The sequence below is a fragment of the Periplaneta americana genome, chromosome 3, assembly GCF_040183065.1.
Source record: "Periplaneta americana isolate PAMFEO1 chromosome 3, P.americana_PAMFEO1_priV1, whole genome shotgun sequence".
NCBI lineage: Eukaryota > Metazoa > Arthropoda > Insecta > Blattodea > Blattidae > Periplaneta > Periplaneta americana.
In genome coordinates, this window is record NC_091119.1 from 39,064,574 (window position 1) to 39,092,494 (window position 27,921).

Sequence of the window (27,921 nt, forward strand, 5' to 3'; positions counted from 1 at the left end):
TTGTGCTGCAGTTGACGTTCTATTCAGGATTCAAAACTAGATCTCGAAGACTGTTGAAAATTCATTCTATTGATAAAAATTGATATAAGAATCCAATATCAGAATCACTGTTGCATTCAAAGGCGGTTTTTAACGTAATAAAATCCACACCTGTGGAGTAACGGTCAGCGCGTCTGGCCGCGAAACCAGGTGGCCCGGGTTCGAATCCCGGTCGGGGCAAGTTACCTGGTTGAGGTTTTTCCGTGGTTTTCCCTCAACCCAATACGAGCAAATGCTGGGTAACTTTCGGTGCTGGACCCCGGACTCATTTCACCGGCATTATAACCTTCATTTCATTCAGACGCTAAATAACCTAGATGTTGACACATAATAATGGTTGCTTCATTTTGAAATATTGTTCATGGAGTAAGGTTTGATAAGTTTATAAAAACTGAAATGTCCTTTTTAAGATATTCAACTCTAATAAGGACGTATAAGGTTTCATAACACTTAGTTTCACGGTGTCTCTCTAACGTAGCATGTCAGAATGGATACAACCTGAGTACGAGCACAAGAAACTGATGTATGGCCAACATATAGACACAGGTTGTCTAACCTGAAGAAGTAGCATAATGTAACCAGTAATAATAATTGAGTAACATAGATGAAAGCTTACCCATGATGCCACTCAATGCCCACACCATAATGGTAATTCACATGGCAGACACGATGCAAAAACAGAATACATAAATGTTGTACATTGTGTCTGTAAAGTCAAGGTGGAATTTTACATGGTTATACAGGGTGTATCAAAAATACGTGTACAAACTTCAGGCATGGGTTCCTTACACCAAAAGGAGGAAAAAAGTTCATATGAACATATGTCCCATAATCCTTTGTTTCCCCGTTATTCATTTATTACTAAAAGTTTGCGTTCAACGGCCTTCGAGGTCCAACCTCAAAATTTCATTTCTTTATGCACTCATTCATAGAAGGCTGTGACTCGTTATATCAGAAATGGACTGCAGATGGCGAAGTGTTGCCATGGAGACTTGTTTACATGTGTCATTTGTCATTAGTCTGTCTTCAACGTTGCAATTGTGAACGTGGAGTGAGTTAACGTGTTTCGTTCAACCATGGCAGGACGATATTCATTTCGTGAGCAGGCTGACATCATTTTTATGTATGGTCGCGCGAATGGTAATGGACGCGAGGCTGTACGGCTGTATCAGATGGCGTTTCCAGACCGAAGACAACCGAATCATCAAACCTCTGTTGCTGTGTATCGTCGCGTTGCTGAGACAGGAACCGTTGCACCACAGACTGGTGATCGAGGAAGACCAAGAATTGTTCGTACGCCGAACCTCGAAGAAGACATTTTACACTGTGCCGAAGACGATCCAGGTATCAGTACAAGACAAATGGCTGTGGCAACTGGTACATCACACAGTACAGCATGGAGCAGCTCTTGTACCCGTATCATATGCAACGTGTGCAGGGTCTTTCGCCTGCCGATTATCCACCACGGGAGAACTTTTGGCGATGGTTTCTAGCACAAATACCCAATCCATTGTTTCTCTCATCAGTTTTGTTTACAGACGAGGCAACGTTTGGGAGAGATGGAATTACCAATTTCCACAATGAACACGTATGGCAGATCGTAATCCTCGTGCTGTATTTCAGGCTAGACATCAGCAACAATTTAGGATTAATGTGTGGGCTGGAATTGTAGGTGACTGTCTGGTAGGTCCATACGTTCTACCAGCACGTCTTACAGGTGCTATCTACAGGGACTTTATCCAAAACACTCTTCCAGAATTACTGCACAAGGATGTGCCTCTGAACATAAGACAAAACATGTGGTTCATGCATGATGGGGCTCCAGCACATTTTAGTTGCCTTGTTTGAGATACACTGACTGGTGTCTACCATGACAGATGGATAGGCAGAGGAGGACCAGTTAAATGGCCAGTGTTCTCCCGACCTCAATCCTTTGGATTTTAATCTTTGGGGGCACCTTAAACAATTGGTTTATGGAGCAGACATCCCGGATCAAGAAACTCTTCATCGACGTGTAATGGAAGCTTGCGAAATCATTCGACATCATCCCGGAGTATTTGAAAGGGTGCGACAGTCCATGATTCGACGAGTGCATGCATGTCTAGAAGCAAGAGGAGGACATTTCGAGCATTGGTTATGAGTTTTGTGTGTTGGCACATTATTAGTGTACCAATGTGTTGAACAGTTCCTAACGGGGAAACAAAGGATTATGGGACATATGTTCATATCAACTTTTTTCCTTCGTTTGGTGTAAGGAACCCATGCCTGAAGTTTGTGCACGTATTTTTTATACACCCTGTATAATTGCAATGAATCACGATAAAGATGCGAAAAAAGCAAATAAAATGGAAGAATAACTCTCTAAGTTTTTGTCCTATTATGGTTGCAATGATAAATAATATAAGCCAATACTTACTTACTTACAAATGGCTTTTAAGGAACCCGAAGGTTCATTGCCGCCCTCACATAAGCCCGCCATCGGTCCCTATCCTGTGCAAGATTAATCCAGTCTCTATCAACACACCCCACCTCCCTCAAATCCATTTTAATATTATCCTCCCATCTACGTCTCGGCCTCCCTAAAGGTCTTTTTCCCTCCGGTCTCCCAACTAACACCCTATATGCATTTCTGGATTCGCCCATACGTGCTACATGCCCTGCCCATCTCAAACGTCTGGATTTTAAGTTCCTAATTATGTTAGGTGAAAATACAATGCGTGAAGTTCTGTGTTGTGTAACTTTCTCCAATCTCCTGTAACTTCATCCCGCTTAGCCCCAAATATTTTCCTAAGCACCTTATTCTCAAACACCCTTAACCTATGTTCCTCTCTCAGAGTGAGAGTCCAAGTTTCACAACCATACAGAAGAACCTGTAGTAGAACTGTTTTATAAATTCTAACTTTCAGATTTTTGGACAGCAGACTGGATGATAAGAGCTTCTCAACCGAATAATAACACGCATTTCCCATATTTATTCTGTGTTTAATTTCCTCCCGAGTGCCATTTATAATATAAGCCAATAATAAGATTAAATGAAATCTTTGAAGCAGTATAAGTCTGTACCATTTTGCGTTAAAATATTGTATGCGAACAGCATACTTATAACTTTTACTTACAAGTGACTAAAATAAGGCATTGACTGTAAAAGTACTTTTTCTTTCGAACTGGTAACCCAAATTTGGTGTTCATTGTCATGACACTTTGCCCTAGCCAGTTTCATTATTTCATTATCTCTTTTAAGATCTTAACAGCTGCGTGTGTACCCTTGTAACCTACACTTCTCCATGCAGTCTTATAACCTTCACTCCACAGTTATCTTTCAAGATACGATGAAACACTTTGAGATAAAACTGAAGCTTTGGACATCAATGTTACAGCTCAGACAAATATAGACAAATACGTTTTCATTTTTCAATTGTGATTGTTTACTTTCTCAATTATATTTAATTAGCATGAATTGTTTCTACGTTAAATATGTAATGACCTTAACATTAAGAATCACAAGTTCGTTCCTTTCTCCATTCTTCCATGGTCACGTGGTCAAATGCCACAGCGGATCAAGACTTCAGAACGAGATCTGTGTCGACGATTCTTGACTCACGACATTGATACAATGTTCGACAGCCATCATGCAATTGATGTCCCCGTCACACAGCACAATGTTATCACTGAACATTTAATTCTACATCTCTTAGAACAGTAATGAAGCCTATGACTCCAGATATATACAGAATGGATGGTAATTTCTGCACCAAAATTTAGGAGGTGATTCTACTGGGACATCATTTTATTTTTACTAACATTTCTAATATAAACCTGGCTATACCTTGTTGAGAACCGAAAACACCGTTTGCTACGCCCTTCCACGACTTGAGTTCGATGATACTGGCGTAATATACAAACAAATCACTTTACAAGGTGTAGGAGGGAAGAAAAGTACAGTAGTTCATCCATTTACGTAAACTAAGAAATATCACGCTTTTGAGTTTGATAATTTTCATTGGGTTTTTGTTTAATCAAAATACAGTACTGTATTAACAATAAGTGTTTTTATTCACGAATTGAGCTATCCATTCAGACGTATTCATTATGCAGTGTATATTATACTGTCTACAGCACATTAGCGTACAATTTAGAGAATGAAGTTAAATTGAAAAATAATCAAAATATGGATATTTAAACACATTTTTAAAAATGGTGGCCGTTCATTTCGATACAGGCTTCAGATCTAATGTGCATATTATTGCACTATATATTATTGTACCTAATTCCAATTACCAGTATCTTCCTTCATACCTGTAACTCATGTTGAAATAATTCTGTACCTACTCTATAAAAGAGTACCTTACGTATTGTAAATTCAATCTTCACTTCTGCCGATCCGAAAAGATAAAAGTACTCAGACATGCTATCTACTGACCGTCCAAGTAATTATGTCGCAGAAAGGGGGGGGAAATCACGTGACAGTTGATTACTTAACGAGGCCCTTTTATTTAACTTATTTTAAGTAGTTGTATGGGTATAATATTACGTAGACGTCCAATTCCTAACAAAAATTAATGTACTCAGAAAAGAACTAAGACAACTCAGCCACTAGCCTTTACAGAGAGGCGAATAGAAGCAGGTGGGGGAAACCGGGATGCGACGTAGGCAAATGGGCGACAGTAACTGTGAGAAAATGATTCAATATTGAAAGTCCTTACGTCACTAGAAAACGCGAACATATTTTTGGAACGTACTGTTTACTATGACCGTATGGCTACAATGACTGTATATGCGGTCTTGGATATGTGTGGAGGACGGTTGAACTTCATTAGTAGAAGGGGTGGGAGTGAAGTAGATTAAAAAACTCAGGTACAATAAAAATTGAAGCAAAAATAAAATGATGTCCCTGTATATATTAAATATAACAAAATTTTTATTACAGTTTTCCTTCGATGAAGCACCGTTAAGCAGGAAAATAATAGTCTTTGGCCAATGTTTACAGCGCTGTATTGTGGTAATGGCCCGAAAAAAATGGCTGATTGCTATAAAAGCATATAGGTAAAAATAATCTGGCTACGGATATATACAGAGTGATGGTAACCTCTGCATCAAAATTGAATTGCTTATTTCTAAAAGGGGCCAAGTCCTATTTTTCAGGACAAAGAAAAAACGTGGCAACTCCCGAAGTTCTCCCTTGCTAGCAATAAACGCACATTTCAAGTCCCCTCTCTACACGCGAAAAAGTGCTGGAGACGTCCTATTTTAGCACCAATCGATGTTTTTATTATCGAACAATCTGAAACTAACGAAAACAGTATTTTTCATTTTATCCTCTTTTAGTAATAAGCGATTCAATTTAGGAGGTGATTCTACATGTTAAATATAAAAAATTGTATTACTCTTTTCCTTCGATGAAGCACCGTTAAGCAGGAAAAAAATAGTTTTCGCCCAATGTTTGCAGCGCTCTATTGCGGTAATGGCCTGAGAGAAATGGCTGATTGCTATACAAGCAGATAGGTAAAAATGATTTGAAAAGTTAATGTCTTGAATATTTTTTTGCAAATTAAACCGTTTAGCCATGAATTTAAATTGAATAACAGCGAAAATTGCTAAAATAAACCTTGCAATTCAGCGCACGTCGCATGTTACCGACTGAATACAATTGAGGGGGAGGGGAAGGTAAGGAGTGCAGGCCGCGCTTACTTAGAGTTATTGCAGCAGCCGTGATGTTACCAAAATGTTTCATAGAAATATAACGATTTCTTCTAAAACGGTGAATGTTACAGAAAAATACTTGATTTGATTTTTCAAATCGGATTTTAGATCGGATTTTAAAGAGCGATAAAATCTTTAGCATAACTTCCTTCCTTCCGAGAGGGAAATAAAGCTGTGGATCCTATGTCGTAGATTTACAGCAAGTAAAAGGAACCTATCTTAGATATACAACGCTTCATAGAAAATTGTCTATTTTTGCTGACTGAATTTCGACGCTGAATAAACTCTGTAATGAAAAGGTCGTTAAATAAAACACACTACTACCACTGGCACCACTACTGAGAGATTTATTTATAATTTGATAATTGTAGAGTCCGGATATTTGCGACGAAACTTACGAATCTACTCGTACTTCTAAACAAATTTTACACAATTTTTATTCGTCAAATAAGTTTACATTAGAAAAACTCTAATACCATACTGAAATATGGCCTTAGAATGACAGCTTCTTGGCAATCATTTTTGCTTAATTTTAACATCTCCAACGTTTTCATGAATAGCGAATTCAGCTCTTACTTTATCAAATATCAATCATCCTGTCCTCGACTTTGTTACCACATAATAACCTACATTTGTTTATTTTTTACAGTGAGATCACGCGCCGACGCTGTCTCCACAAGATCGCAGCTAAGACCTCGCCACCACCATCACCGCACCTCGCAGACATGGCGGCTGTGACAGTGTCGACCCTGCTGCTCCTGCTCTCCCAACTGGCAGCAACACTCAGCCCTTCCAATACGGTGAGTACATCCAGTCTCCTGATTATGACGTCATGTTTAGCCATGAACTTTTCCCCTGACATATCATCCTGTTTCTCAGCGATACAAACATCTGTCATTGTTGTGTGCGATGTCTTAAATCGTTACATAAAACCCACGTTTATGGAGGCACAATTGAAAGGTTCAGAGCCATAGTGGGCCAAGCGCCATATATTAAAAACTTAGAAAACAAGGGTTAAAATTAAGTGAGTACCATAATTCAATTAAACATATAGCAAGTAATATAAAGTATGCACATTAAAACTAAATGATATGTCAGTCTTCATTATATTATGGTATTCACTTAACTTTAATTCTTGCTTTCTCCGTTTTTCATAAATGGCGCTTGGCCCATTATGGCTCTGAACCCTTCAATTCTTGCATCTGAAGCTTATTTAAAATCCGGGAATAGTATACATCAGAACATTACGTCACTATATATATAGCAATATATTTTTTCCATTCATGTAAGCAATGGCATCGAAATAGTGCACCATATTATACGAGATGTTGAAACATCCAAACTTTGGGCTCCATCATTAAGACGACAAGTATAACAGAATCTATAGTATCTGTCTTCTTCGTTATCAAGAGGTAACCGCAATGAAGTACAAAATTCCAAAAATTGTGCTCATTGTACGTAGGACATCGTGAAACATAAATATCAAAGAAACTTGTCTTCAACATAGTGCTCATGGTTATATAATATAAATTTCATTCGCGTATGTATAGAATGCTGAAAAAAATTCGATCTATCTAGCATAGCGACACCTCATTCAATGGCGAAGAAGCAGTACAATGATAATTAGAATTGTCTTAACATCCCACATTGACTAAGAACTCTTTCGAGTAAAATGAAGCTGAGGAAAGCAGTCCCATTCAACTACCCCGGGAAAGTTCAGTAGAAAAAAAAAATGTTGTGTTTTATTTAACGACGCTCGCAACTGCACAGGTTATATCAGCGTCGCCGGATGTGCCGGAATTTTGTCCCGCAGGAGTTCTTTTACATGCCAGTAAATCTACTGACATGAGCCTGTCGCATTTAAGCACACTTAAATGCCATCGACCTGGCCCGGGATCGAACCCGCAACCTTGGGCATAGAAGGCCAGCGCTATACCAACTTGCCAACCAGGTCGACAGTTCAGTAGATGTTCACTGTCGCTCTTTTCATCAGAAAGTACAAACATTCTTCCTCTGCTTTTTTCTTGTAGTATGATAAGCTGCCGAAGATTTTCAATTCAGCTCAACAGTAGTTCTTCTGACGTCCTGCCTACTTTAGGCCAATTCTATGATTCTAACTATTCACACTCTGTATAATTTTTTAATTTTATTGGGTTATTTTACGACGCTGTATCAACATCTAGGTTATTTAGCGTCTGAATGAAATGAAGATGATAATGCCGATGAAATGAGTCCGGGGTCCAGCACCGAAAGTTACCCAGCATTTGCTCGTATTGGGTTGAGGGAAAACCCCGGAAAAAACCTCAACCAGGTAACTTGTCCCGACCGGAATTCGAACCCGGGCCACCTGGTTTCGCGGCCAGACGCGCTGACCGTTACTCCACAGGTGTGGACCACTTTGTATAGTCCCGTCGCTCTTATTTCAGGCAGTCAATCACGTTGCAGGTCGGCTACATTTAAACGTGTGCGTCTTGTAATTCACTGATGATGACGTTATGTATTTCCTAAGGCTCGATAAATAATTAATATAATCGCTCGCCATTTTGGTTCTTTCTTTGGCGTTCGCAGAAAGCACAGAGGACGTTCTTTGCCGCTCAATTATTTGCTGAATTACAGTGCGTTTGATTTATTATCATAGGAGCTACGACATGATAATGTTTAACAGTGTGGCAAATAGATTCCTCGTCTGGTAGCTCGGCAACGAAAGAACAAAATGGCGAACGATACTACCTACCAGTAGCGGCCGGTGATCGAAATCCTCGGTGAGGCCAGATGCAACTACATAGTTTAAGTGCTTCCGATAGGAAATGTTTGTTTATGATATTAATTATTATTGTTATTATATTATTAATATCATTATTACTGTATTATTATTATTATTATTATTATTATTATTATTATTACTATTATTAGTCTGTTCTTATTACTATCAATGAAAAATAATAATTTCACTCACCAAATAAGCTGTCATGCTCTGAGTTTCAGTGATTGTTTCAGTGTGATGAAGCAACCCATATTGTGTGCTGAAATTCCCCTTTCTTTTCTTTTCTTTTTATTTTTTTCCTTTGACAGCAACAAACAAGGCCTAGAGAATTCTATTTTGCCTCACATTACCATATAACCATTTATGTTGCCCATACCAGGATGCAATAGAAACTCGCGTTTTAAGATTATGTGTCAGAAAAATTATCAGCGATGTCGTAGGTATCTCGGTACTCTCTCTCTTTATTTAAAACTCCCTTTCTTTCAGTATTATTTCTTCTCGAAAAAGGACACTCTAACAATGAATTAACTTCTCCAGCATTATTTCTCTCATTTGTTTCTGTTTATATTTTCCCGAAATATATAACATTGGCCCAGATTCACTACTGTACTACGAAGTACAATAGTAGAACACCCTCGCTTATGCCATAAACTAAGACATAAGGGAAGAGAATAGAGTGGGTCTCTGCCTGCCAAAGAGCTGGAATTTTGTTATTTATGGCCTAGTTAGGAAAACAAGTCACCGCTGCTATTCCCACCCCACTCTACCCTTGAGGCCGGCCCATGGATGGGACGCGTGAAACCTGACCAGGCCAGCCGAATTGTGCCTCAGCTACAACGTTTTAAGCGTAAACTCAAAGCCCGCGAAAGGACATGAAATGCATTGACAGACCCGGCACGAACGATTCTGGCCTCAGGAACAAATTTTACTGCAAAACAGGTCTACATACATCACAAGCCAGACCCGGCACGAGCGATCCCGGCCTCAGGAACAAATTTTACTGCAAAACAGTTATATATACATCAAAATTTTCAAATGCTTCTGCAGCGATATATGCTTCATTCAAATAACTAATATATTATATAAAAACACAAAATTTGATTTCAGTTAAGCCAAGTGACTGAGGCCCGGCCTCACTTGCCTCAGTCAATCAGCCGCCACTGCTACCTAACTAGACTTTATAGAGTCTTCACTTCTTAAGACGTAAGCAAAGAGGAGGAGTCACGCGGGAATAACAGCGTCGCGACTATAGGTTCATCTGTTGGGGCTTTGTCTCATCACGTGTCGTGCTGATCTCCAAATTTTGGTCGTAGCACCTTGTATTGTTCTTTTAATTGCTTCTCATTGGATATTTTATCTTCCAGAATGTGTCCAGAGACTTTCTTTCCCATTTTATTTGACAAACTTATGCCATATTACATATCTGGATAGTTTTCTTAAACTTCACGTCTGCGAACCACACAGTAGAGTTGGAAGAACGCATATGATCACTAGGATTGTAATGTTGGGGACCAATAGAGTGCGTTACGATGGTTTCAAATTGACTATCCGTTCATCAGTCAGTACTGTAGCATGCGTAAACGGTGTACCTGCTGAATACTCCGTTCGCCAGTCAGTACCGTAGCATGCGTAAACAGTGTACCTGCTGAATAATAATGCGAAGGTTGAAGATTCTCAGGCGCTTATTTTTGCAGCGGAATTTGGTGAGAGTTTTGAAGAGAATGATGGGCACATTAATGTAAATTATGTAATACAAATATAGCCTACGAGATGACAAGCGATATTATATAGACTACAGAAACATTGTAGCATAAAAAAAGAAAGGAGGAAACTCAAACCCACGAATAATTGTAAGATAATTCTTCTGCACATAACGAAAGGTGTTTATCGCGTAATCGATCGCAGAACCAAGTCAATGTTCTCGTACTAGCTGACGTCCCTGGCCCATGTACCATGCTGCAGTCAACCTGTGTAATCGGCGCCCAATATTACAAACCTAATGACCATTATTTGGTTATTTTAATCTAATACTTTGTGATTTGTTTAAGAATATAAATGTTACGTTCCGGAATTTTGACAGGCTGCTCCAATCTGCGATGCTCCATTATATTTATTTGTTGCTTGTATTGCTGAAATAACTGTTCTACAAAGATAAGATATAAGTTGTTCTTTATTAGTGTCTTTCTTTTTGCGTTATTGGTCATAAGCTTAGTCCTCTTCAGATTTATTTGTAGACCTACTTCTGGGCTATAGACATTTAATTTTCGTACAAGCAATTTTAGTTCTTTTGGGTTGTAGCTATAAGCACTATGTCAGTTGTAATTCTTAAGTTTTCTCCTCTATATTTATGACATATTCTTCAAATTTTCTCAGAAAGTCTTCAAAAAAAAACTTATAAAGAGTATTTTTTTGGGAATTCAGTGGTTAGACTTCATGACTTGACTGCTTAAATTTTTTACTGTGAAACAATACTTATATTGAAACCCCGACAACCACCGGCGTAGCTCAGGCGGTAGCGCGTTTGCCTGCTGATTCGGAGTTGCGCTCGGACGTGGGTTCGATTCCCGGTTGGGGTGATTATCTGGTTAAATTTTCTCCGAGGTTTTCCTCAACCTAAGGCGAATGTCAGGTAATATATGGCGAATCCTCGGCCTTATCTCGCCAAATACCATCTCACTATCACTAATTCCATCAACGTTAAATAACTCAGAGTAATTGATACACCGTCGTTAAATAATCAAGTAAAAAATCCGACACACCGGGTGTCTCAAAAATAAAAATAAATTCGTTAATTTTTATGTCTTCTTTCCCCACCAAAGTGTTTGATTTGACTTTAAAAATGGAATATTTGACTATTAATTAACTTTTTTCTTACAGTATTTATCCGTATACAAATTTTCCAAAAGTAAATATGACCATGTTTTGTGGAAGGTTCCTTTGTTATGACTTTTTATGCTCAAAAGTGCATCGCCCTTGGCCGGCATCGAGCTGATGATATTTGCATAGAGAAGAGCTAGACCACCCAGAAAGACTACTTCAAATAGAATAAAGCTTTAAGGTCTACGGAACCTGATATATTCGATCACAGGATAAGCAGCAACGACATGACTTCGGTAGTTCTAGGGCTGTCGTAAAATAAAGCAATAAACAGATCTGATTTACATTCAAGATACTCGGAGGGAAAGCTTTCACAGCTGTTCACTTTTAAAAGCCACAAGATGCTCACATAATACAGGGTTACACCCTTAGCATGTGAATGGGAGGATCCTTGGAGGGCACAAAGAAAATGTTACTTGTCCCAGCCTTCAGGTGTCATCTCTAAAGGAGTGACTTTTACTTTCATAACAAATCTCTCATCTTTTAAAATGAGTGACATGAAGGCTGCATCTGTAAAGTTCACCCGCCGTGTATCAAGAAATGACAGCGAGCTGTATTGGCACGAGATCAGAACAACAGCTCTAATGACAAGGAAAAAACGTCATCATCTAGGAAAGCACATATCCTTCACATCGACATAATTGCTATAGGCTACATGTGAAGAAATATCACTGAAAAACTGAAACAGGCAAAATCTAGACTTTAAGAATAGTTTCGGAGACGTGATGAATTGATATTTAGTATTATTAGCTAGCAGCAGCAGCAGCAGCAGTAGTATTAGTAGTATTAGTAGTAGTAGTAGTAGTAGTAGTAGTAGTAGTAGTAGTAGTAGTAGTAGTAGCAGCAGTTAGTGTCGTGCAATGTTCGAACATGTGAGGGGATGTCAAGATACTACAAACTTCGCCGTACTCTATAGGCATCCCAACAGTACTTGGAAGTTAAGCATGTAAACTAAAATAAACGAGTTCATTGAAAACTGTAAAGGCCTTATGTTCGGTTCATGTTTGCCGAGTTTCTTAGAAATGAAGCTCCTTTTCGTTTGTTCAATCTTCCTCTTTCTTTACATATGTTCGATGCCTTTCTTCTTACTTCCTCTTCTCTCTTCGGATTTACGCTTTAGCTGCATAAGGATGTCAGGCACATATCTTGCGAACTTACGCATAGTAATGAGTATAGGTAACTTTTCTTGTTATTAATATGAATAAATGTTCACAAAAATATACGTATATAAATAAATGAAACAAAATATATTAAAAAAAACGAATATGTTCAAAGTACCGACTAATAATTTGCAATGTTCAAACATGAGAGAGGAAACCAAGACATTGCAAACGTCCTCTTATTCTTTATGAAAAACTAATCGCAAGATATGTGCTAAAATCCTTAAGCGGTAAAGTACTGTAGCCCCTCAAGTGTGGTAACATCTGATGGCTCTGGTGATAAATCACGTAAAGGTCTCTGTGTTTTCTGATAAGAGGGGCTGAAATCTTTTGTGTAAGTAGTTCGTGTTAGTTCAGTTTACGTTAAGTTTATATTAGGTTAGTAATTACTAGGGCTCGAAAGTTGATGAAAGATCATCTTTTTTTTCTGAGACATCACAGACAATGCAGGATGCAATATAAACTCGTTTCACTTCAACACGCACCAATATAGACTACTTTTATTTTGCATTATTTTGCATTTTTCGGTCTTTTATTGTCTAATGGTAATTTTTTTTAGGAAATGTTCCACTTTTTGTTGCATTTTTGCCCTTTTCTCCTTATGAATGGATTTTTTTACGTTGTAGTCGTAGTCTATATTCGAGAATCTACTGCAGATTGCTTATGCAATTCGATTGCGTCATACAGGAATGTTCTTGATGGTTGCATTAGCCTTGACTCCTAATCACATGTTTTACGTGCTTCCCCCCCCCCCCCATTCAACGCAACAGAATAAATACTGCAGCCGCAGTGCCCGCAGTCAGCACGTTGTATCTCACAAGTGAAAACATAAAAATTTCGAAAGGTAAACAAAGCACACAAAGCTTTTTGCGACAATAAGGACATTCTTAGCGCGGGCTTCCGGTGGATGATCAGCGAACTAAAGTTTTTCGTATTCATAAACCAGTGTTAGCGATATGATATGATATGATATGATATGATATGATATGATATGATATGATATATGATATGATATGATATGATATGATATGATATGATATGATATGATATGATATGATATGATATGATATGATATGATATGAATCCCGTACAAGTAACTAGTCGATAGCCAGGGCTAGTTTAGCACGCTCATAGCACGGGCTAGCGAAATGTCTATGAATAGCACCCTTAGTGACTGATTTCGGTGACAATGTATTTTCCATCGATGAAAGTATACTATTTTTGTTTATGCATTACCGTTATAATCATGGTCATTTTTTTTTTAATTGTAATGTCATATTTTCAGAAATTTGAGGTCATTTTATAGGTCATATTTATTTTAGGTCATCGACTTCCGAGCTCTAGTAACTACATCAATATGATTGGTTCCTAGGTTCCAACGAGTTAACTTTTCTTTTATATGGAATTTATACTGTTTTTCAACTTGTTTTGTGATGATTTTGGTAAGTCTTGTAATTCCTTTTACGCATGAATCAAGGTGGTTCTGTTAAAATATATATTAGTAGATTATTTTACGACGCTTTATCAACATTTCAGGTTATTTAGCGCCTGAATGAGATGAAGGTGATAATGCCGGTGAAATGAGTCCGGGATCCAGCACCGAAAGTTACCCAGCATTTGCTCATATTGGGTTGAGGGAAAACCCCGGAAAAAATCTCAAGAAGATAACTTGCCCTCACCTGGTTTCGCGGCCAGATGCGCTATATATATATATATATATAAAGTACTACTGTTTAATATGTACATTGATAGGTGAAAATAATAGTGCAATAAAATTGTCAGTAATGTTTGTGTCCCTAATTTTTATTTAGGAAAGACTAGCTAAAACGACTTAGAGAAGGAATTACGTTTGCGAAAAGTTCTCACAGGTGCTTAATGGCATGCTTAAGACTTTCCTACGACTCAAGTTACCCCAGACACTCCCACTCGCAATTTAACTCGGACGGAAATTGGTTGCGTTAACCTAGTGAACCTGAACGTAGCCACGGGCGTCGGAGTGAAAACGTGCCAGGATCTGTGGACGCATTAGATAAGCCGCAAAAAGATCGCAGACATAACACGATAATGTATCACATCACTTCTTCCGCTGTCACTTCGACTTGTTAATTATTTCTCACCTTTCACTTAAAAAAGAAACCCAGTATGTCCCCGCTCTGGCATTCGGAGACTGGCGCGCACATTTTTGAATAAATTAATACTAGGTGTTATTTCCGTATATAATTATGAAGTCTTGTTCCCTTGTCCAACACTTATTTTGCCGAAATATATGCTGTAGGCTAATCTGTAACATCGGGCCAAGTATACAATTCCGGCGGGTCGAAACCTAGATCAGTTGGATGACATCGTCTTATCGACGAGACAGGAATTTAATTCCGCCCAGATATTGTGATTTTGGAATGGATAAGAAAGTTTTGGGATAGGGTTTTTCCAGACACTTCAGTTTCCTGCGTCGTATTTATTACACCACTGCACTTTTATTATTATCACATGATCGTCATCGTTTTCGCATTATAGTCGTATAGTCGTTGTATTATTTTCATCAGTGTTTGTATTTCTTTTCTGCATTTATATGTGCTATCTGGTTAGGTTACTCGGGAGGAAATTAAACACAGAATAAATATGGGAAATGCCTGTTATTATTCGGTTGAGAAGCTTTTGTCATCTAGTCTGCTGTCGAAAAATCTGAAAGTGAGAATTTATAAAATAGTTATATTACCGGTTGTTCTGTATGGTTGTGAAACTTGGACTCTCACTTTGAGAGAGGAACATAGGTTAAGGGTGTTTGAGAATAAGCTTCTTAGGAAAATGTTTGGGGCTAAGAGGGATGAAGTTACAGGAGAATGGAGAAAGTTACACAACACAGAACTGCATGCATTGTATTCTTCACCTGACATAATTAGGAACATTAAATCCAGACGTTTGAGATGGGCAGGACATGTAGCACGTATGGGCGAATCCAGAAATGCATATAGAGTGTTAGTTGGGAGGCCAGAGGGAAAAAGACCTTTAGGGAGGCCGAGACGTAGATGGGAAGATAATATTAAAATGGATTTGAGGGAGGTGGGATATGATGATAGAGAATGGATTAATCTTGCTCAGGATAGGGACCAATCGCGGGCTTATGTGAGGGCGGCAATGAACCTCCAGGTTCCTTAAAAGCCAGTAAGTAAGTATATGTGCTATCTGGTAGGATGGAATAGAAGGCCTTATGGCCTTAATCCTGTCAGATTAAATAAATAAATTATTATTTAAAAAAAGAATCATCGTATCATCATCTTCATTGAATCGTAATCGTTTCATCAAAATCGTCACCGAATCATCCTTGTCTCTTCATAATCGTCATAGAATCATCATCGCCTCATCATAATCACCATAGAATCATCGTTGTCTCATAATCGTCATTGAATAGTCGTTTCATCATAATGGTCACACAACCAACATCGTCTTATCATAATCGTAATAGAATTTCATAGTCTCATTATAATAATCATAGAAACATCATCTTATATAATCGTCAATCATCGTCCCATCATAATCGTTATAAAATCATTGTCGCATCATAATATCGTCAGAAAATAGTCTCATCGTCATAGATTTGTCGCGTCATCGTTGTCATATCATCGTCGCATCATCTTCGTCATAGGATCATTGCTTCGTCATAATCGTCATTGAATCATCATGATCCAATGATAATCATAAAATCATCACCGTCTCATAATAATCGTCATAGCATCATAGGCCTAGTCTTATCATCGTCAAAGAATCATCGTCGTCGTAATATTTAATCGAATTAAAGGCAGGTATTACGCATACGAACAAAGTAATTTTCACACCAAAAATAATATTACACCTTAACTCGCGAGTGAAGTCTCTCATAATCATTGTTTTAAATTTTATTAATGCAATTACACTACATTTTAGAGAAATATATTGTTACTCTTTATGCATTTCAACCAATTTATATGGTTGAAACGCCACCCTTCGTGATCGGGTTAAGCGAGTCACATGGTCTGCCTTACGGCATGTGTTAGATCACGATGGCAGTGGCACAGTCTATTGTTCCTAGTACTCACAGCGCTCTAAGCGGCTAGCAACTACCGCGAGAAATGCAAAAAATTATCCCAAGCTTCGTGACTGTATGTACTAGACTGTGGTATTACTCGACCGAAGCCAGTGGAGTAGTCCTGCAGTCCCGAGCGCCATTTGTACTGCTCCTGCGTTCGTAATACGTCACCGCAATAGTTCACATTACGCCCGCGGCTTCACTCACCTCGGTCGAGTAATAGTTACAAGTTGTTTGTATTTATGCTGCAGAAGCAGTTCACTGCCACGGTGCACTATGGCGGCTCATGCAGGTGGTTCTGACGTATAATCCATTTATTTGTATATCAGAATGATGCATGGTGGAATAATCATAGTAGTTTTATACAAACTGTAGCTAAACACACATATTAAAATTCTATTCTTGCCAAGCTTTCTTAATTAGAATACGATATTATGTAATTCTGAAAGCATAAACTGAACACAATTTTTTCAAGCTACAACAAATACAACGGTAACTGCAGCACTTAATTATTATTACACTATTTGTCAATATTTATATTATTTCAAACACAGAACGTGAGAGTTTATACAAGTGTTTATACATTAAAGAGTATGCTTCTATTTTCAGAATACATTATTCTATATTCCTAAACAACCACAAATTCAAGGAAGTAATTGTTTCACATGTCACAGAAAATGAAATAAACTTACTCCTAAGATCTTTCTGTACGTTTAGAGTTTTGACAGTTTTTCCTTGCATTAAAATTTGGTTAATTAGATCTTTGAAACATTCCAGTAAAAGAATCATGCAGATATTTAATCAATTGTATATTGTGTATGTAAATGCTTTAAGATTGTAAAAAAAATTATGCAAATTTGATATTATTTTTACAGGTAATTATTAGCTAATTTAATACTCTGAATAGTGTTCTGTAAAGTGTAATTAGTGTATATATAAAGCATGAATTTAACTTTTATAGTAGGTGAGATATAAAATAGTAATAATGCGTTACAAGAGCGGTATGTTGAAGTTTTCATGTTCGAGGAAAAGTTTGAAAAAGCGAAACGTAGTTGAGCTTCTTTAATTTCTGAGAATTGAAAGAAAACATACCGCTCGTGTATCGTACATTATTTTGTGCAAAGATCGTTTATTACATACCTGAAAGAGGAATTTCTAATTAGTTGCAATGAAATCTCCATCTTGGTTTCTGTTCAATAACGGCAAATTTGTAAAACAAAAATATCTATCTTCAACATTGTTGCTTTAAAATGTTTTCTGTGTTTACTATACTCCAGCAGGCCGTGATATACGTCTGTCTTTTTTTCACCCCAGTCTATAAATGCGAACTTAAAACAAACGGTAAGGTTATGTAATGATTTATTTTTCATTTTAATATTTTAACAATATTATTTATATAACATATTGCAGTAATAACATCGGCAAGTTTGTTGATTTTTTCACGGCTTCCTTAATGTTACTTGCATCACGAATGCAGTAACGTTAGTGGAGTTGTAGAGTTTACTTAATTTTTGCAAATATTTAAAAACAATAATTAACAGTGCAATTTAGGTGAAATTGCAGTGGTAAGTTTCCAATTTATAATTATTACTATATTGAACGTCTCTAAAAATAATATGTTAAAAGCCTAAAGCAGTAAAATCAATATGTCACTTAAGCGGTAAGAAGAGGGAAAATGTTATGTGTGTTAGGTTGGGAATACTGAATGTGGAATTTTAGACTTAACGCGGATTGGTTTTGTGCGGAAACCAAGCAAATACGCATGATCTCGCACAAAAATGATTTTCCCTACATTTTTTGCAGATCAGTGGTGTACCTTCCCCATTAAACCAGTTTGCTACTGCTGACTACCCCTTCACTTTAGACTCGACATATTTCAGCTGCTGATTTTTCACTCAGCCTTTTTCCCAAAAGAAACGCAGAAGCAGTGTCGTCGCACATTTACAATGAGAAACTCAAAATAATAAGTACTATGTACCACAAAATAATAGACATGCAATTAAATGCAATTAGAAATTAAAGCTTAATACAAGAAGATAAAATAAAACAAAATAATAAAAAGGGGCGCGACCGGAACAGCAAATTCATTTTCACCCCCTTTATAAACTACCGGCGTTCGAGAAACAGGCACGTAAATTTTCTGTACATTATAAAATAGTTTCATCGTTGACGCGTGTCCTACAGTTCAATGATTGAGGTGAACCTTCATTCGTGCAATGAGAAAGGCTAGGTCCCGTTATAAGTTTATCATAAACAACAATCAGTACTGTTTATGTCAACACGCATGCGCAGTGATACTTCGTGTTCACTCCTATCTTTTGTTTATTGGTTTCAGACACGAAACAAATGCACGCGTTCGTTACTTGGCAACAAGTTACAATCATCGACTGTTTCCAATATTAACTTTCTTTTTGTTTTCTTAAATAGATTCCGTTATTTGTATCTATTTAACTATACGTAGCCTATACAGAGAATGGAAATGAGTGAAAATATTTTGAAAACTGTACATTAATGATGTAAAATTGAACTGTAAAAAAAAAAAACTTGCTAGAAGTCATGTTATATGTAACAATAATTGTTGTGATAAGTGCGTAACAATAACGCAATTTTTAGTTTAAAAAATCTGTACAAAGCAACTAAGGAATTAACAACACATTTTTTGGCTTCAGAATACTAGCTAATTAAAGAAATGATACTTCTGAATAGTTCATTCTCTATTTGTAATATTCTTTAACCCTTAAAACTAAAGAAATACGGTATTTTACAAGCAATTTCAAATTAGTACAACTCTCAAAATATTGAGAATAGGACCCTTGTTTATATAAAATTTTTTGCTTAGAATGCCTTCAGAAATAAACTCCGTAAGTGGCGATAACTTCTTCTGAATAACTCTGTGTGTATATATACAGGGTGATTCACAAGGATTTACCGTCCTTTAGGGAGCTTATTTCTGAAGATATTTTGAGCAAAAAAAGTCTTACAAACATAGTTCCTATTCTCAATATTTTCAGAGTTACAGTAATTTAAAGTTGTTTGTAAAATACGTTTTTTCTTTAGTTTGAAGGTAAAAGAATAATACAAATAGAGAATGAACCATTCAGAAGTATCATTTCTTTAATTGGCAAGTATTATGAAGCTAAAAATCTGCTGTGAACTCCTTAGTTGCTTCGTAGAGACATCTTTTTTCTATTTTTAACTAGAAAATTACATTCTTCTTACTCACTTATCACAACAAATTACAAATCACACCACTTCCACCGACTTAATTATTTGCAGTTCAATTTTGCATTAGTCTTGGAGAGTTTACAACACATTTTAAAAAATGTCGCCGTCCGCTTGAGTACACTTGGCCGCACGCTTGTGAACGGCACTCGTCGCGCTACGTAACTGCATACGGCTATCTTTGATTTCCGTCGCGCTCGCGCTGGCTGCACGCTGACCAAGATCACGCGTTCACAGCAATGCGCTCCAATAACGAAACGTAACTCTGTAAATATTGAGATTAGGGCACATGTTTATATGACATTTCTTGCTCAGAATGTCTTCGGAAATAAACTCCGTAAAGGACGGTAAATTCTCGTGAATCACCCTATATATATATATATATATATATATATATATATATATATATATATATATATATACGAGGGAGAGTCAAAAAGAACCTTAATAAAATTGTTTTATTAACTGAACATGTGCAATAAGGCTACAAACACTTCATCACTTTTCAACATAGTCGCCACTACGTTCAATGTAAGCTTACGTGTTCCTGTTATACAGAAGTTATATAGGCCTATATGTGTAGCACTACGATCTACTATGTGAGTCTCATTTTTTATTTACAGTATTAAGGTTATTTTTTCACTCAGCCTCGTATAATTATATATATTTAAAGCACTTATATGTTAATGCTTTTATGCTTTTACTGCTATTATAGATTAAAATTCTATTTCACCGTAGTGAGTCGCTTGTCATTATTAGACCGATTTCACAGCCACTACTACCATTGTCTGTAATTCTTTCAGTGTTTGAAGTTTTTCGTCTATTCTGTTCTCACTGTGGACTGTGAACCAACATTAAAACTCACAATCAGCAACAGTTTTTCTCTAATAAATTATGGACGTTTTCAGCAATGTCACCACATGATAAGGGATACACACCAGATCGCTATGTAAGGGAGGGATAGATAAATATATAACACATCAAAATAAAGAATAAACGAAATCTCTATTTTGTTTTTGTGATTTTTACGATATACACAATACATGTATATGCGTGCATAACCTTGGTTAGAATATCTACAAATTCCCACAATACGCTCTCATAATGGATCGATTCATTAATCACGTATATCTCATTTACCAATCTCCTGAATTGAGATAACTCATCCTGCCTGTAGTATTCCATAGTTTTTTCAAGACGCCAAGAGAAATGTCTAGCTGATCCCTAAAAGAAATGGGCCAGGAACAGAAATAATTTTCCCCATCGTAAGTTTCGACATTTTTTTCTGAATGCGTTCACATATGAATGCCTTTGCTTTCGCATGACGCCTTGGAGACTTCTGGACGAGCTTACACGACCTTCGCTCAGTCTAAGAGCTAGGTTCCCTTGACTAGTGAGGATAGCGACATACGTCTCTCATCCCTCACTCCGTCCTGGCTAAGATCGTCCTGCTATGCTACTGTTGACCTCCTGCTACCAAGGTTTATTACAACTTACTAGTGCCAAGGTGGGGGGGGGGGGTGTTTTAAAATCATACACCAATCTTTGTTAAGAATTTTTAATATTTATTTATTATAATTTTTTTTAATACAGGCTGGTACAAAAGTCTCATTCCATATTGTTGAAAACGTATACCAAAATTTGAAAAAAAAACTTTAGGTATGTTATTGGTAACACTGCAAGATAACATAGCAGTACATACAGTAAATTTAAACTTGCCTCACTTCCATTTCAATACAAACTCCTTAAGCTATATAGTTTTGTCATAGTGGACAAGATAGATATAAGCTATGAATATCACAATACTATAACATAAATTGGAAATAATTTCAGTTATTTCTTGAAATTTAAATATTGGAATACAATCTATACGACCATGAACATCTTCAAAAGATTTGTTTATAATAAAATAAAATTATTTTAAAAAATCTATAAAAACTTCTAAAAGTAAATAAATAAAAACGTAAATCCAATAAAACAAAATTGAGTCCTTTGTTGAAATTCAAATATTCGAACACCACCTACAATGGTCATCTCGAAGAAAAGGGTGGACTAATAACATTATTTCTAACAAAATCGCTTATAGAATAAGTGTAACACACAGGAATAAAAAAAATTGGAAACCAAAGGTCATAACAATATAAATAACAATATGTTTTTGTTGTTTTCTAATGCCAGGCGTTTGACAATGAAGTCATTTAACCTCTTGCACTCCAATATTTTTCAAAGATATTGTCATGGTCAGCCACTGAAGCAAAGGTTTTGAGATGTTCCGAATCAATTTCTTGATTTGAATTGCACAATGGAGAGCTAGGGTACTGATATATTCCAATTCTATACAGATGCTTGGCCAAACAGTCATGGCCTGATGCCAATCTAAATGCAGCTACAGACGATTTGCGTGGTAAATCGGGAATTAACTGTGAATTATGATGCAGAGAGTTACACTTTTTCCCTTCAGATTGTGTTATCAAATTTTGTTTGTTGAAGTCTAATTATGTAGATTTAATAAATCTTTTCACAGAGTAATACGGAGATTTAGTAACAGGTCTGTAAGTAGCAGTGCTGCCTTTCTTTGCTAAAGCATCCGCATTCTCGTTTCTCAGGATTCCATTGGAATGCAATTATTTTATTGAGTGTTATTAATTGAGAGAGCATTTTATTTATTTATGATGTTTGAGATGAAGATATGTGTCTATAGACTATTGGTAGAATAGCTGTTTTGGAATCTGAAAACATAACTGCATTTTTATATTTATTGATGTGGCATAGAAGATTCCTGAGACTTTCACTTATTGCAATGATTTCTCCATCAAAACTTGTTGTTCTATATCCAAAGGATCTATAAAGTGAGAAGAGACAGCACGTAACACCTGCACCTGCACCTTGTTCTCTGGAGATCAAGGATCCGTCGGTGTATAAATGAAGCCAGTTTTGTGGAGGGTACCTAATATTAATTGTCTCTAAAGACAATTATTTCAATATTTCAGTGTTTACTTTTGATTTCAGTATTTCTTCTGTTAAATTTAAATTATATTCCATATTTAATAGAGTTAAAGGGTTTGGTTTAATTTGTAAGTTTTCTTTTAAATTCGGGATGCTGATTTTCTGTTTTAATTCTTGAACCCTGGATGTGAAACTTTTTTGAGTTTTTAATCTACAGAGAGGAATGTATGAATGCCAATTGTTTCCTGGTAATCTGATAAGTTTTCCTATTGATTGGATAATGACATAAATAACACGAAAGAAAATAATTTGTAACCAGGACAAACTCATAAATGAAGATAATTAAGCTAGAGATTGAATTAAATATCCTCGGATTTCCATGGCACAGACTACCAAGGGGGTGTAACAAGATCACCCCACATGAATAAAGCTAACTCCTGCTTAAAGTAGATGAATTATTTATGTTATTCTTATTTCAAAATGTTGGTAGGCATATAACAGACAAATAGAATGAATTTAAAAAATAAATATGGACAAAAATGGAAAAAAATACTCAAAAATCATCAGTGGGTAATCCTATTCCACCCCCCCCCAGGTAGCAGGAGGGTTAAACAATACTTTGGATGGTGTTTTTCAATGTGGTACATATCAGATTATGTTAATTTTCTACTTTCTCCGTTCAGAATTTTTCTAGTTTCCTTGAATGGATTGGTGACGAAGCGTGACAAATGATCTACCGCCTTGGAGCTCATATAGATTCTTTTCCACAGTCCCAAATCTCCTCGACAGGAAGCCATACATACATAGACCTACATAGAGAAATGTTATACAATAGAATTCCTTGTATCCGGCAACTGTGGGACAAAGCCAGTGCCGGATAACTGATTTTCCTGGATAATTGGAAAATACGTTTACAGGTTATGTAAATTGCACAAACATTTTTTTCCATGTTGAAATTTAGTAGTTTTCTTATAGATATTTAAAAATAAAGTTTTGAAATATGTACAATGCTTATTTTTAGTACTGAGTACGGTAATGTATATTCATTAGTTATAATTTTTGTAATATATAATAGCGTAAAAATATTAAAAGTTTTCGTTAACCTCATGACAATTTTAAATGGCGGTCATGTGAGTCATGTGACGTGAAGTGCAGTGTAGCCAACGTCGCAACTATGAAGAGGATGAAGTAGCACTGGATGATTTGAGCGTAAGAATAATTCGCTTGCGTTTCGTGGAATCCAATGTGCAACAGCAGTGCTTAGTGGTAATAGCCATGATACTATCTATCACTCGAATGACATTTTTGCGCACTGTAGGAACAGAGAATTTCACACTTTCCTATTTAGACTCGTCCAACACCCCTTCGAAATGGGCGAGTTCAAGTGGTAAATTTAAAGATATCGTCTCTGCGCATTGTTTGCAAGTCCAAGTGACGGCTTACCGATGCTACCCGATATACTCCAGGGACGTAACAGGTTTTTTTGTCTATGTTTTCATGCGTGAACAATGTAAAGAGTAAACATAATATGTGGCATGTGCGATTCGTGAAAACCACTCACATCTTCGTCCGACTCTTTCCTTTCGCATGAATGACTATTTTTTTGGCCTAGTCAAAAGTGCCGTTATTTTGGTACTGCCGGTTATTTGGGTGCCGGATACGAGGGATTTTACTGTATATCATTTTCTTTCCTATCTCCGCAATGCATTGTAAATAGCACGCTGTGAAGAATTAAAAGGCTAAAAGCTTTGGGGACGTGTGAATGATTGACGGAAGAGCGGATGTCTGCTGGACCAGACAGGGCACACGATAGTGGCCATACTCAGACGTGTCTAGCTACATTGTTTTATTTGTAGTTACTGACTCTAATTAGACAGAACTGGTTCAAAGTTAATTGGCGCAATTAATTTAATTACGGAGGTGGTTAGGTAGCTGGATAAGTGGGTTGATAACCTGTTCAGATTAATATTTGTATTGTATATGACCAGGTCTGCTCTTTCTTCCTTTTCCGTCTCTTTCGCTTACTTTCTTCTCGTTCAACTTTTTTCACTTTCTTCTTCCTTTTTCTTCTTTCTTTTTCTCGACACCTTTATTCACATACCTTACATTTTCCTACTTTTGCTTCATTTCATTCAGTAATCGTATGTCTCTATTTTGGCAAATTTCTAAGTCATATCGAGTCGGTTGGAGGATCGCGTCAGAGACCCAGGTTTAAATCCCGGTGAGTTCAGAAAATTTGTTTTTTTTTTTTTTAATAAAATATTTTAGATATCTTTCGCGCGGTGTTATGCAATATACACTATCCACTCCTTCCCCCCACCTATCTTCATATTGATTAAAATAATAATAACAGTGCTTACTAGTTGCAACTTGTTATTATTATCAGTGCGCCTGTTTTATTTCCTTACTGCTAAGGGCACTTCTACTGTCCACAGATGCGCCACCAGCTTTCGCAATACACCACTGTTGTGGACCCTCTATCCTATCTCCAAATTTTGAAGCGAGCATGAACTGGATAAGAAAGTTTGCCTAAAGTCCTGTATTAGGAACAGAATTCTTTTTCACAGACTTCCCAGTTTTTCTTTATTTTCAAAGGAACTCGCTATTTCCAAAATAAATCACTATGGGAATCATCAGTGTGATTTTAGGCGAACAGATTTTCTGTATTCGACAGATATTGGAGAAAAAAATGAGAGTATAAGGGTACAGTACATCATTTATTCATAGATTTCAAAAAGACATATGACTCGGTAAACAGAGAAGTTTTATATGATATTCTTACTCAATTTAGTTTTCCCAAGAAACTAGTTCGATTAATTAAAATGTGTCTCAGTGAAACTTACAGCAGAGTTCGTATAGGCCAGTTTCTATCTGATGCTTTTCCAAATCACTGCGGGCTAAAACAAGGAGATGCACTATCCCCTTCACTCTTTAACTTAGGAAAGTCCAGGATAATAGAGAGGATTTAGAATTGAACGGGTTACATCAGCTGCTTGTCTATGTGGATGACGTGAATATGTTAGGAAAAAATTCGCAAACGATTAGGGAAAACACGGAAATTTTACTTGAAGCAAGTAAAGAAATAGGTTTGGAAGTAAAACCCGAAAAGACAAAGTATATGATTATGTCTCGTGACCAGAATATTGTACGAAACAGAAATACAAATATTGTAAATTTGTCCTTTGAAGAGGTGGAAAAATTAAAATATCTTGGAGCAACACTAACAAATATAACTGAGACTCGGGAGAAAATTAAACACAGAATAAAAATGAGAAATGCCTGTTATTATTCGGTTGAGAAGATTTTGACATCCAGTCTGCTCTCAAAAAAAAAAAAAACTGAAAGTTAGAATTTATAAAAGGGTTATATTACCGGTTATTCTGTATGGTTGTGAAACTTGGACCACTTTGAGAGAGGGACAGAAGTTAAGGGTGTTTGAGATTAAGGTTCTTAGGAAAATATTTGGGGTTAAGTGAGATGAAGTTATAGTAGAATGGAGAAAGTTACACAACGCAGAACTTGTCGCATTATATTCTTCACCTGACATAATTAGGAACATTAAATCCAGACGTTTGAGATGGGCAGGCATGTAGCACGTATGGGCGAATCCAGAAATGGGAGACCGGAGGGAAAAGACCTTTGGAGAGACCGAGACGTATATGGGAGGATAATATTTAAATGAATTTGAGGGAGATGTGGTATGATTATAGAGACTGGAATAATCTTGCTCAGGATAGGGACAAATGGCGGACTTATGTGAGGGCGGCAGTGAACCTTCGGGTTCGTTAAAAGCCGTAAGTAAGTATACTTCATTTTTCATAATTAACTACCATCGGAAACGGTATTATCAAAATTGATGACGCTAAACCGTATTCTCTCCTACTAAGGACTCGCAGCCCTGCAGTAAACAAAATTCAACAGAGCACAATGAATCCTTGATGTATAGTTGGAATTTTATTTTGAACCATTTTAGAGTGCCTCCCAGTCGTCCATTCGTCTTCAATTTTCTGTTCACAATACTAACAGGCCAGCGCATCTGCAAAGATACCGCATTTTCTCGAATATCCCGCGCACTTTTCCGAAATATAATAAAAGTAAAAAATACGGGTGCGCGGCTTATCCGAAATGAAATTGGCAACATTGCACGATTTTCTTCCCTCACAACCCTAAGGTTGCAAGCATTATCTTCTCATGTAAATATTTCAATTGTTAAATTTGTTAAATGGCGTTTAGATTAACAATAGGATGTGTCAGAATCAAGTTGAAGTGTGATATGTGTGTAGTTTATGCGTCTTATATTTTCAGTTCTGAAAATGAGTACCACTAAAGATATGAGATTGCGATCGTTTACTTGAAGCGAAAAATTTAAAATTATCAATGATGTGGAGGAACGTGGAAATCGTGTTACAGTCCCTAAATTTTCATCAAAGACTGGAGAAAAAAGAAGGAACTGTTATTAAACAATGGAAATCATGTAGTATCATACAAAATATAGTTAATTTACTGACGTGTGCTGTTAATGTTACAGGATATCGTATAAACGATCGATTAACCCCAGAACACTATCCATGAGTAAATTTTACTCACTTCGCACGATTTCACTTTACTCGAGAGTCCTGATTACTTTGAATGTCCATTGTAATATTCTTCTTTCTGAATTTCAAGTTCAAATTTACAGAGATTATGTGCTTCAGCAATACAGTAAATACTGCATAAATTGATGTTTGAATCTTAAATCACACAATATATCATGCTCATATTTCTTATCCACATAAAAGAAACAAGAAAGTAATCATACGAGTAAAATACTCTCTTAATATTTTAGTGGTGGTTGAAAAATATAGGAGTAAATTTTACTGATGATTAGTATTCTAGGTTAAGCAAGACAACTCACATGCGTAAAATGCGTCCTGTTCCAGGAAGAAATTTGTTAACTGAACTGTATTTGAGTTTAATTTTTTTTAATTTATCTTGAATACATTTGTCGAAAATTTTATTTTTGTAATCTGTGTTTGCTATTTTTATTTTTTTCTCTTTGAAAAGTGGGGTGCGCGGCTTATTCGAGGGCGCGGGATATTCGAGAAAGTGCGGTATTTTACAAAATGTTAGAGGTGATGCACAGGAATTGAAGGGTTAAAGAGTGTCGTAAT

General features: G+C 36.6%; 1 protein-coding gene across 3 annotated transcripts in view; it reads left to right on the forward strand.

The window, feature by feature from the left end:
* sona (sol narae) overlaps nucleotides 1-27,921 on the forward strand; it is a 516,598-nt gene that overhangs the window by 140,374 nt on the left and 348,303 nt on the right. For all 3 annotated transcript variants that reach the window (XM_069820352.1, XM_069820353.1, XM_069820354.1), the window contains exon 2: nucleotides 6,389-6,539. In XM_069820352.1, coding sequence (XP_069676453.1) covers nucleotides 6,465-6,539 — 75 coding nt within the window. In that variant the 5' untranslated portion in view covers nucleotides 6,389-6,464. The remainder of the gene's footprint in view (nucleotides 1-6,388; nucleotides 6,540-27,921) is intronic.